The following is a 12541-nucleotide window of genomic DNA, read 5'->3' on the forward strand; positions in this document are numbered from 1 at the left end:
GCTCAATTGTTACTGTACAGTTTCTTTGCAATAAGATAATGAGACATTTGCTGGTTTTCCCATCTTAGTTATTCTATCTACAATATCTATATAATGTGTAAATAACATACAAGTATAAATACTTTAAGAGTCATTTAACTAGATGCAAGCTACCTATCTCACTTACTATCTTGTTCTAAGGTTTATATATGAGTTTGCTTGTCTTCACAGACCTCTGCATGTTGCTGCTCGGAATGGACTAACGGTTGTAGTTCAAGAGCTTTTAGGGAAGGGAGCAAGTGTACTTGCTGTAGATGAAAATGGTAAGAAAAATTTAACTTTGTTTGCCCATACGGAACTGTGGTTTTAAACTCACCTCACTGAAAAGCAATAACCCTTTGGAAATTTTGTATGAGCCTTGCAGTAGGTTCCCCCATAGAAAAAAATGTGTTGGTGATGGGTCATTTTAGCAAAGCAGCAGAAGTGTAAGGAGAGTGAAAACTTTCAGAGCAACACAGGTCACGGCATAGAAATGTTTAGTTTGCATTTGTAGTTTATAGTGTATACCCTATAAATACACTAGCTTTAGCATGCTGAAAACGGTCAGAAAAACATAATGCTCAGAGTAAAATGTAACTTTCAGCTATTGAGAAGCTGAATTGAATTGCCATTCATTTTGTCACGGTAGGTGTATGGGTGTTAGATTTTAAAAGCAGGTATGAATTACAGATCTCAGTTACTGGTCTCAAGCTTCTGGCTCTTTAGAGTTTTTTGGCACATAGAAGTCAGAAAAAGTAACTGCTTTTTCACAGAGACTAAATCCTATACCTTGTAAGAACAAAAGAAAATTTGATCTATTGACTTCTTATTTGCATATTTTCATGCAAGACATCTGTGGTCCTCCGAAGCTGTGCTTTTAAAAATGTAAGAGCTCCTGCTCTTATGCCATACCCTAAGGTGTCTTCAGTGAAAGCAGTAGCTGGCGTTTGAGGGTGGGGTGGGGGTGCTTTTTTGTTTTGTTGGTTTTTAGCAGTTTTGTTCGTTTTTCCAGAAGGGATGCACCTAATTAATAGTTCTAATTATATTTCCAGTTCGGAAAGTTTTTCCTCTCTTAATGTTTACTGTGACTTTCTTTGTGTGTTTCTCAAATTACACTGCTTAAAGTGACATGGGTGACTTAAAGATCATTCCTTGCCTAAAATAGGGTACAAGGGTAACTGCTAAATGAAACTCCCTAAAATGAAAAGATTGGAAAACATCTTTTTGATTTCTGTTTCTCATCACAAGTATGCTAACTGGAGATGTTTGTATGTTTGTGGGCTTTCCATGTGCTGCCAGCCAGTCCCTTGTATAGGGTTGATCTTTGACATAACAGAGAAAAATGTCATTTGTATAGATGACGCAGTTCTCTGGCAGCCTGGGGATCTAACTGCAACATGTTAAAACTTGCTTTTACTTCTGTACATATTTTAAATTTTAAAGTAACTCTTCAGTGCTACCTAATCTTGTTCCTCACTGTGGTTCTTTTCTTTCTAATAGCAATTGTTTTGTTTATAAAATTTTAAGCAGCCTTGAGAATATTCATAATGAATTCTTCTTCTGTTGGATGAATATGCCAGCTTAAAGTACAGTATGTGAAAGTGATGAATACTTTAAATTGTGAGAGAGGAAGGGAAACTTTCATGGGATTTATCACTCTGTTTCACCTGTCACTAATTTTTTCTTAATTCTTAGAAGTATTAGTATGTCAGCAGGCTTGCTAAACCTGTTGCAAAAGTTGTCTTGATTTCCATAGTGTACCTCTCACATTAAGTGGAAAAGCTGGCAGTAGTGATAGCCAGGTTCTGCTTTAGGTCTCCTTGCCTTTGATTTTAGCATCTACTGCTAGAGTGTAAGTGTTTCTAAAGAAAAAAAGAATTACATACATTTATGTAATTCTAATAAAGTAAAAATCTAGGAGAAACTTTGATTTTTTTTTTTTTTTTTTTAATTAGAAAGGCTTAAAAGAGTATGATTCGTGTATTTTGGGGGTGAAAGCTATCTGTTTAGCAAAGCAGACTGAAGAAATAGGCGCTGGAATATTTTACATCACAATACTGACATTCTCTTACTTTAAGGATAGCTCAGATAAGTACAGTGATCTGTCACGCAAACTTGGCATTTCAGATAGAATTGGATGAAATTGGAGGTAAAGTCTGAGTTAGTATTTTACATGGAAGCATGTCTTGATACACAGAACATGTAAACAGAACCTCAGCTGGTATGGGGTGGTGATCTCCTTTTTGTCTTTGAAGTTGTCCCTTTCTATAAAGGCTGCACTGACCTTTTTTACAAGCAGTCTCTATTTGTATCTATATCTGTATAAAACTACTTTGTAGTCCTCTGCTGCTGTATCTGGGCTACAGAAAATTATTGAAAAACATGAGCTTTGAAAAAAATCACATCAGTTCTCTGCTTTTCAGCTTATAAATAATTTATAAGATACTTAAAACTCTAGATTTGAAGTCATACTGCTTTTGTTACAGACCATCTCTTCATGTGATGAGATCACTTTTTGAGATGTTATCCTGGCTTTGGCTGGGATGGAGTTAAATTTTTTTGTAGTAGCTGGTACAGTGCATTTTGGATTTAGGTGAGAATAATGTTGATAACACACTGATGTTTAGTTGTCGCTAAGTAGCGCTTATCCTAAGTTAAGGATTTTTCAGTTTCCCATGCTCTGCCAGCAAGCAGGTATACAAGAAGCTGGGAGGGAGCATGGCCAGGACAGCTGACCTGAGCTAGCCAAAGAAATATTCCATACCGTAGAATGTCAGGCTCAGTATATAAACTAGGGGAAGTTGGCCAGATCGCTGCTCAGGCATTGGTCAGCTGGTGGTGAGCAATTGCATTATGTATCACTTCTATTTTCTTAGGTTTTATTTATCTCTCTCGCTCTCTTTTTAAAAACTATTCATTATTATTGTTATTACATTTATTATTATTATATTTTATTTTACTTTAGTTATGAAACCATTCTTACCTCAACCCACGAGTTTTACTTTTTTTCCATTTTCCTCCCCATCCCGCTGGGAGGGAGGAGGAGTGAGCAGCTGCATAGTGCTTAGTTGCTGGCTGGGGTTAAACAATGACAGATGTTTAAGAACTAATGTCTTTGGAATAAATATAATCCTCTTGGTTTTCAAAAGATTAAATGCAACTGAAACAGCAAATTAACTATCCAGTATATTTCCCAAAAGTAGTCATGCTGGAGGTTCATTCTCAGTTCTGTATCATTTCTCACTCAAATCTTTCAGTTCTTTTGCCATGTTTCCACACTTGTCTTGATGAAACTTTGCCATCACTTGCATCTACAAAAATGCTGTTGAATTTTACATTATTTATGCAAGTTTACCTGTCTTAAAAGAAGTTACTAGCTTTTTCTTTTATTTGACACCAGCTGAAGTTTTAGTTTTGGTCACTCAACCCACTTTTCAAGTTTGGGGTTTTTTTCTTTTGGGTTTTTTTTCCCATTATTTAACTTACTAGGCTAGCTAAGTTTCCTGATATGGTCTGTCTTTTATTTGTGATATTAATGTGTACCACAGTAGTGAGAGGAGGCATTCTCTAACTCCGGAGACTGACATAGCGTGGAGGTTTCTCTTATTTTCTACGTTCATCATTACACTGATGATTGGACTTTCAAGCTTAAAAAAAAAAAAAAAAAAAGAGGGGAGGAAAAAAATATTTTATTGTCTAGTTCTTTTCCAAGCCTTCCTTTACTCATATTTCTGGTTTATAATATTGGAGACCTCCAGTTTTCTGGAAGGAATTTTTCTTGTAAATGTTTACAAGATGACTCACACCTCAGATGACTTTCTTCTCTTTCCCAAGCGTAAGACTTCATTCAGTTTATCTTGAGAACTGTCTTTGCACTGACCACATTAATAACCCTCTTGATTTTCCTGTAGGCACCCTCACAGAAACTTTCAAGCCTCAGGGGAGTGAGCAGCTCTGCATTTGGGCAGGGGCAGCCCTGGTCCTAAGTCAGTGTACACCACTTAGGCTCTGTTTTCTGTTGTGCAAGGAAGCTGCTTCACCTTACTGCTTCTTTTGCCCTGTATATAAATGAAGAGAGTGATTTTTTTTTTTTTTTTTTTTTTTTTTTTTTTTTTTTTTTGTCCTTTGAAAGTTTATGCAAATACAAGTACATACTATGGGGGAACATTATATGAGAAATGAGTAAGAGTATTTCAGTGAAGTTGGTACCTTTACCAACATCTTATTAAAACAACATTTAAAGTATTTATACCTATTGTTGCCCTGGCATATGAATGATCAGTTTGCAGTTGTTTAAGGGACATAAAAATACAATTTGTTCTTACAGTTTTAAGGTAATATAGACAAAAATAAAGTGGTGGAGGATGCAGATGTCAGTCTTTCATGGTGCAAGCAGTTACTTCATTTTGCTATATCTAAGGCAAGAATAAAACTGTGATATTTCATTTCTAGTTATGAAAGCCAGAAGCTTAAGATCTACAGTCGAATATTAGTATAAATACTGTTTTTAGAGACCTTTTAAAAGAAGCAAATAATCTATTTAATCTTTATGTTGGCCTTTAATGTTTTTTATGATGAACTGGGATGCTCAAAGGTAGCTGGTGACTGCTCGTTTTTCTTCTTTGAGCTTTTATCAAATCATGTTAGTGAAAGAAATGGCGTTGATTGAGTATGGCCAGCTTGAATAAACTTAATTTGTGTCTTCTTACCTTCATATAATCTCCAGCAACTGTAGATATTAAATTGTGTGCATTTGAGTATCAATGCTGAGCCTTCTGTTCTGCCTGACATGCCTGAAATGCAGTCTTCATCCGAGTGTAGCAAGCTCTGGCCCTTGCTTCTGAATCCTCTCAAAATGTATCTCTTCTGCAGACTGTCACTGTTAACTCTGAGCTGTTTAAGTGCTGTGATACCTTACTAACAATGAAAACATCTGCTGCGCTGCACTTCTGTACGGCCCTATCGCATGGTCAGCTGGTGCGTTTTGTGCTTGAATTATCTGTGTGTTTCCTTGGATTGTATGCTCCTTTGGGCAGGGACTGTTGTCTTACTCTGTTCCAAGCATCAAGCACAAGGTCTGTCCTGAGCAAGTAGTAGTTCAAATGCAAGATTGTCTGTCCCCTGCTTGCTGTTTTCTTAATTTCTAGCCACAGTTATTTTCCACAGTGTGCCTACTTGTTTAAAACTTCTGTGCAATTGTACAACACAATACTCCTGAGCTGTAGCCTAACACTTGTCCTGGATCTACTTCTACAGTAAAGATGATATCTTAGTAGTTGAAACACTTGCTGGCAGAACAGGCATTGCCTGGTTTTCCATGCCTTCCTAAGGTCTGAATAGAAATCCATCATGCGGTTTGCTTTAAAGCCATCTATTATTTAAAATTACTTGTGTGCTTTTTACCTGGATGTTGTACACCTTTATGTTGTGGACTGGGCGTAGTGCAGGACTTCAGACTTCCAAATGTTACCTGAACATGAGCCTTCCTGTTCCGCTCATTGTGGGCACATCTATCGCATGCAGTGAGAGGTACTGCAAGGTGATCTGGCCACCCGCTTCTGAGTGGAGCCAGGTGGAGGGAACTGACTTTGGTCTTGGCAGCAGAATTAGCTGTTATCTGTGGTTGTACTTATGTGACTGCCCTGCTTCTAGAGCTGCTCTTGTCACCACCAGTTGCAGTGCCTCAGTGTTGCAGATGCACCCTGAGACCTGTGCCACAACTTCAGGAGCCTTGCTGAAGGATTAAGCCTAAAGCCAGAGACAGGAGCAATGCACAGATCTCCACTGAGGAGAATTTGAAGCGTTTTTCTTGACACTTAATGAGTAGAGGCAAGTACATAGGGAAGGGGGAAGCTGCAAAAGGAGAAATGTTGGAGGATTATTAGAGCCGCAGTTACCCAGAGGAGATTTCACAGCTACATGACCTGACTGCAAATCATTCCACAGCCCGAGACGTCCTGCATTTGGGGGTTGTCACAGTAGCATTGCCTGGAAGGAGGAGTTTGGCCAGACCAGTTGGGCAACCAAGAGGTGTAGTTTCTCTCTGCGAGTCCTAGCCTACTACTCCACCTGGCATTTCCTCAAACTTCTGTGGATTCTTAATTGATATCCTTCAAATAAAAGTTAGACATTGGCTTTATAGTTCATGTTACTGTACATTGTAATAAAGTATAGGTTGATTGAAATTGTATACTCTGCCTTTTCAGTTAACTGGCCCTGATACTTTAGCCAGCTTGTTACTGAGATAGGACAGTCCTATTAAAATAACTGTCTGTGATGAACAGCTATATGGAAGTTTCTGGATGAAGAAATAGTTAACATGTTGAGCTGCAGTTTCTGCAGTGGCTGCCTAGCAAATGCCTTCACCCGCCACTGTTGGCTGCCATTAGCTGTCCCTCCTCAGCCAGGTGACTTCCTCACTATTTGAAAATCCAGGCTTTTCTCACTGGCCTAGAGTGTCTGACTGTGCTTAACAAAACAATTGCATCTCTGTTCCAAAGCCCACTAACTTCTGGGTTGTTTTTGTAACTGAAAGCTAAAAAATTCTAATTGATAATGCATTTAATTTTATGGTTTGATTTTTTTTTTTAAACAGTGCAGAACTAAGCAATATAAAATATTTTTGCAGCTGAAAGATGACAGTTCTTGGAGAAATTTTTACATTGTCTTTATTTTAAATGAAGGTTTCTTTTTTTCTTTACTTTCTAGGTTATACACCAGCTTTGGCCTGTGCGCCCAATAAGGATGTGGCTGATTGCCTGGCTCTCATTCTGGCCACAATGATGCCTGTTTCATCGAGCAGCACATTACCTTCCCTTACATTCAATGCCATTAATCATTACACCAACACCTCAAAAACTGTCACCTTCGATTCCTTGCCAATCATGAGGAGTGACCATAGCTCTTACTGTACTTTCAACAATATTGGCAGGGAAGGTGGCTACCCATATACAGAAGAAGACGAACTCAATGACTCAGATTCTGAGACCTATTAGAAGCTACGTTTTGTAGGTCTGCAGAGTGAACCCTCACACTGGAAGGTCAGACTTGTGCTTTTGAAAAAAGCTATCCGTGTTTGGATGCAAAAAGAGGACAGACCTTTGAGAAGATGTTTTTTATTGTGGTTGCATATAAAAAAAAAATCTGTGAGACTCTAGGAGGATTTTTAAGAGCATATTTTGCAGAAGAAGCATAAATTCTTGAATAAGTACTTGGAATCCATGGCAAAAAAAAAAAAAAAAAGAATGTCAAAACTGTTTTATTTAACTGTATTCTACCATTCTGTTTCTGGTGCCGGGAGTAATTTCTGCAGACTGGGCACCTGACTTGATGTAAATGAACAACACTATTGTACAACACAAAGGATGCTAGATTTAAATGATATCAATAAAACTAAAAGCATTTTGAAGGCAATAAATGAGTTTGGTACAGTAGGCATTGTTTGTGCTGCAAATTGCCAAAGGACCAAATAACTTAAAGGGGTTTTTTTTTTTTAATTAAATACGTTTTTGTGAAAACTGGAATAGGTTATTTGAGAAGTTGTTTCAACCAAACCTTAATTACTTCTGGAAAAGAAGCTTAGATTTGGTTTTAAATGTAGATTTTTTTTTTTTTTTTTAAATCATCTGAAAGCCTTCCGACACTATTAAATGTACCATGAAAGAAAGCAGATGTACTTTTAAGTTTTGTTTTCCTTTTCATTTAGATGAAATGAAAATGAACTTGTCATACTTTTATAATACTAAAATTAAACCAGCTAACAAGGTGAAGTCAGGGTGAAAAATGTACAGTGTAATAAACAAGGGAAGGGGTGGGAGATGTGGGAGGGAAGCAGTAATTGTTGCACAGTTTTAGATTTTTTTAACTTTTGGGTTTTGGAATGAGATTTTTTTAATTTAAAAATATGCTAGTAACTTGGAAACCATGAAACTGCATAAAAAATTGAAATGAAATGTCTTGATAACCCTGTTGTGACTGAGAGTTCTTTTGAATAATTTGTCCACTTCCTTACATCAATTTGTATGTAAGATTAAAATTGTATATCCCTATAACTTTTTTTTTTTCCCCCAATCCTGGAGTTACAAGGGGAGGGAGGTGAATTTAAAAGTATATTTCCCTATTAGAGAAAAAAGTACAGTGTCTGGTCTGTGGGAAGAGCTGTGTATCTTTGTTGTGCTCCATTTAGAAAATAAACAGCAGAAACAGGTCCCTGTAATGTAGTTCACACTTGCCCGAATATTTTTTTTATTATTATTATTTATAACAGACTGTGGTTTTTTTAACTGCCTGAAGAATGAAAAACTGACATAAGTAAGCTGAAGTTTTGTCTGTTAAATATGAATATTTACTTTATTTGGCTCTGCTTTAACTATAACTGTTACTTTTCAAGTGGATTTGTTTATGTACATGCAAGGAATCCTTGCATGTCCTGGTAAAGTACAAATAAATTACTACAAACTGATTCCAATTTCCTTTTTATCCTTTTTGTATTGTGAAACTGGAAATCTTTATTATATTGTAAATTATCAGCTGGTTTTCTGAACATAGTGTGGAAACATGGGACAATATTTTGATCTATTTGATAATTTTGTGGGGTTTTTGAAGAATTAATGAGCATGTACATAGAAATAGTGACTGCTTGAATACTGTATTTACCTGCACTCTTTCAGTACTTCGAGATTCCTGTATATTTTACGGAGTATAATAAAACCCAAATGTGAGTTCTACTAATGAATAATTTATTTGTATCTACTAAGCATTAATGACAAAGTCTCTTGCTGAACTGTTAGAATTTATAAAATCTACTTCGTGAAGGCTTTCCCAGAATTTTAATTCTAAAGCAAAGGTGAAATATTTAAATTTTAAGTAATTTTAAATGTTAAATTACTTAATTATTCATTTAGGCTTCCTTTCAAGTATTACTTTCTTTACCATTTGTGCCTGTGTTCATTGTATATATATGCAATATGTTTGTGAGCGGAATTAGACGACTTCAGGGAGATCGTGATTTCTGTATTTTCTTCCCTCTGAATCTTTCAAGTATGGGGCTATGGGGCTATGTGGGAGTGATGTACGTGCCTCAGCTGAGCATGCAGGCAGCACTCAAAAGATCCATATTGGCCTGTCTTGAGATGCAGTGAATCTATTTAAATACAAAGGTTGAAGGAGCATGGACCCAGTTTTCCTCATATGCTTGTGGGAGATCTGAATCAGAGTGCCAAGTAGCATGCCTGCTATTTAAAAGGTAACAACAGCATATTTCTGTTAATGAAACTGTCCAATTTTTGTCCCTTCAAAAGAACCGTGAGAAGATGCTATTAATAGGCCTTTATTATCTCTGCTAGCTCCTATCTGACTTCAGGATGACCTGTTACCTCAGTGTGTGGCATCTGTAGCCATAGGGCAGTTTATAGGAGGGGACACTCCTATCTTACTTGAAAAATTGGCAGGGCAGAGATTGAGAAATATTCATGTCTGCTGTGCACCCGGATGATGGAGGAGAAAAAGCTCAGAAGGCGTTGGTTTAAGTGTTAAAAGATTTGGATACGGAATACACACAAATGCAGAAAACAGTGCTGTTGAACACTTTTGTTTCCGTATAGCAATCAGAAACTGTGCCTCTCTTCCATTTCATTATTACTTGCATTTTGAGGAAGAAAACTTTTGCTGCATTAAATTGCGTTATTTTTAGGTTAAGTTTTGTGAACTTTTTAGAGCTAAAGATATGCCTTTTTTTATTAGGAATTAATTCCATTTAGGAATTCAGAGTTACATGATTTGTATATCTTACCTATCTCATCATTAGAATTTATTCAGTGAGCCTGTAGATTGCAATTTGTATGTATTTGGTTGTTCCTATTTAAAATAAAAAAACAACAAAACCAAACCAAAACCAAACAAAAAAACCAAAACACATCCCCCCCCCCCAAAATTACTCCATTACTACCTGGCAGTCTGGGTAGGACAGTAATTGTGCCTTGTAAGTGATAATTTGGGCTATTATTAGAATATGATCTTATTCCAAAAAAAGGAATGTGATTTGTTTAAAGAACATGCTACTGTGGTCGAGAGACCACTCTCTTAATGAGAGGTCAAGGAACAGAAGGTTCCTTGTTTCTGTAAACCAAATAATGCTGTCTGTGACTGGGGGGAGGGGGGAGGTATTTAAAAAAAAAAAAAAAAAAAGAAAAAGAAGAAAGTGTTCATACCTCAGTGGAGGCCTTTTCACTTCCAGAAAATTATACTGGAACCTCCATCTTCCTAAAAGAAATCCTCTTCTTTTTGTACAGATGAACAGGGCACCATTACTGTTACAGCCTTGATCCAAACAGTCTCTTGGATTTTTACCAAGAGAGAGCAGTGAGCCTTGGCTGGACCACTGAAGCAGTATACTAGAATAAAAGAAACCCTTTTTATCCTGGATGGCGGAGCCGGGGGGGGGGGGGTCAAATGGACTTCAGGAATGAGGACAACCAGCTCTGCTCAGCTTTCTGTGTACTCTGACTTCTGGGATGTTTTATGGGTTTTCAGTTCTCAGGATAAACGTTCTGCAGGAGAAAACACCAAGTTAGTTAGTATTAACCTCCTAGGCTGAGCTGTTACTTTTAGAGTGTACTGTGGTAGCATAAATGCTGGATGCTGTTAAAAAGAAGAATTAGTGTGTGTGTCCCGTGCACCCCCCCCCCCAAGAGTGACCCTACTGTAATCTAAAATATTTTTCTTGCAGTTTCTTACAAAATCTTGTTCTCTCTGTCTCCTGCTTTGTATTTCCTCTTTATTACTCTTTATTGCTTTCCCACACTTAAGTATCTCCAAAATAATCATATAAATATTTGGAACAATTAGAGCTAGAAATACGCTCTTTTTAAACTTGGATCTTGATTGTGGTTGGTTTGGGGGCTTTTTGATCATGTATTTTCTTGTTTAAAATCCTGACTTTGTCTACCAGGCTAAAGAATTAATAAATGTTTGGTTAAAAAAGTTAATATTTAAAAATTAATTACTTTAAAGTTTTGCTCCTTTTAACATCTACACAAAGGGCACTAAAGATCCCAAAGCTGCTACCTAAGCTGTACGGAAGATGACTAAAAAGGAGTCTGATAGAATGTTTACAGATTCTGTCCATTTAAAGGCAACAACGACTGTAGTAATCCAGAATAACATACTCTATAGTCTAGTTTACAAAAAAAGAAAGGAGAGAATACTCATTAAATCCAGTTGATTGGAGGTAACACAACTGTTGTTCTGGTAGCTCAGCTTCTTTATTGGAAAAAAACAAACTTCTGTTAACCATACAAGAACTGGGTGAGAGGATAAAAGCCTGTACAAAGACTGTAAGCAGCAGTGAATATTGTACAAAGGACTGCTGTCTAGCATATACTTGTGAGAAGTTTTTTCATGTGCATAATCATGGAGTATTTTTAACAGTGCTAGATGTGTCGAGGAGCCCATACTACTTCATTCCATGTTTGGATCAGTGAGCTTCACATCATAAAAACTGAAACCTAAATAGAAAGGACAAGTGTTTATGGAAGCAGCAGTTCTGGAGGACTGGAGGATGTGCTCTTTGGCTCTTCCCCGGCAGCAGCTGTAGGAGCAGCAGGAGGAGCTGGCAGGAGTACCCTCCTCATCTCCCACCACTTTGCTCTATTGCTCTGCTAATGGTACGTACCCTCTGATGATGATACACACCCACTTCCCAAAAGAAATGCCATTGTGCTTTTGGTTAAAAAGCATTGATTCCTGATAACAATAGTTCCTGATAATCAAGTCCTGGTTGGAATCAGACTAATAACCTTGGAGAGAAGGGCCTTTATAATCTCTGAATAAGTAGTTTAAACTTTTAACACCACTTTCGTAGGTCTGGATTTAAACTCGGCAAAATCCATTTTAATATCAGGAAAAAGTAAGTCTTGAAATTCTTGAAGTTGGTCCAGCAAATTCATAGAAATCCTTAAATCCAAGATTGGTAATTATTGCCTCTGGTAGTAATCTCTCAATGATTTGTGATGACTTCCTTATAATCCTTTAATATGCTGCAGAAGCTGATGGGACAGTTGGAGAAGAATTTTTTCAGATTAGGATTTAAAACCTTTATTTATAAATCTGTAGCTGTGACTCTAAATTGGACAAGAATTTATAAAACATGGGTCTCCTTTACAGACTGAAACCTGAGATGTTACATGTGAAGAGACACAATACAGGCCTCTTTGTTCACTGATAGCATTGGCTTTTTTCTTTTTCTGGGGTCCTTTTCTCACTATAAAGTCCGTATGTTTAGAAGAATGTTTAGTGCCAAGGAACCACCGCGCGTTAATTTGAAATGGCAAACCAACTGGCTGTTCTTAAGAAAATACCCTTTTATAATGATTTATAGGCTTTATCACAAAAATCCCTTTGTTTTACTGGTTAACAGGAGAAGCAAACTCCTGGCTGGATATTGTAATGTCACCCAGGCCCCTAGTCTGATCCATGTATCCCTGTCATACCTACTGAGAGAAGAGCTATCTGAAACAGCAGCCGT

The 12541-nt window shown here is 37.1% G+C and overlaps 1 protein-coding gene across 4 annotated transcripts in view; it reads left to right on the top strand.

Moving 5' to 3' along the window:
• The window catches only part of ANKRD28 (ankyrin repeat domain 28), a 128629-nt gene extending 119885 nt beyond the window's left edge, over nt 1-8744 (top strand). For 3 of the 4 annotated variants that reach the window (XM_069772337.1, XM_069772347.1, XM_069772330.1), the window contains exons 27-28: nt 211-302; nt 6727-8744. In XM_069772337.1, coding sequence (XP_069628438.1) covers nt 211-302; nt 6727-7013 — 379 coding nt within the window. In that variant the 3' untranslated portion in view covers nt 7014-8744. Of the gene's footprint in view, nt 1-210; nt 303-4890; nt 4996-6726 lie in introns of all 4 variants that reach the window. The other variant, XR_011322402.1, reaches the window with a different exon arrangement.
• Nucleotides 8745-12541: the final 3797 nt, after the last annotated feature.

Source organism: Haliaeetus albicilla, chromosome 2 (assembly GCF_947461875.1).
Source record: "Haliaeetus albicilla chromosome 2, bHalAlb1.1, whole genome shotgun sequence".
Taxonomy (NCBI): Eukaryota; Metazoa; Chordata; class Aves; order Accipitriformes; family Accipitridae; genus Haliaeetus; species Haliaeetus albicilla.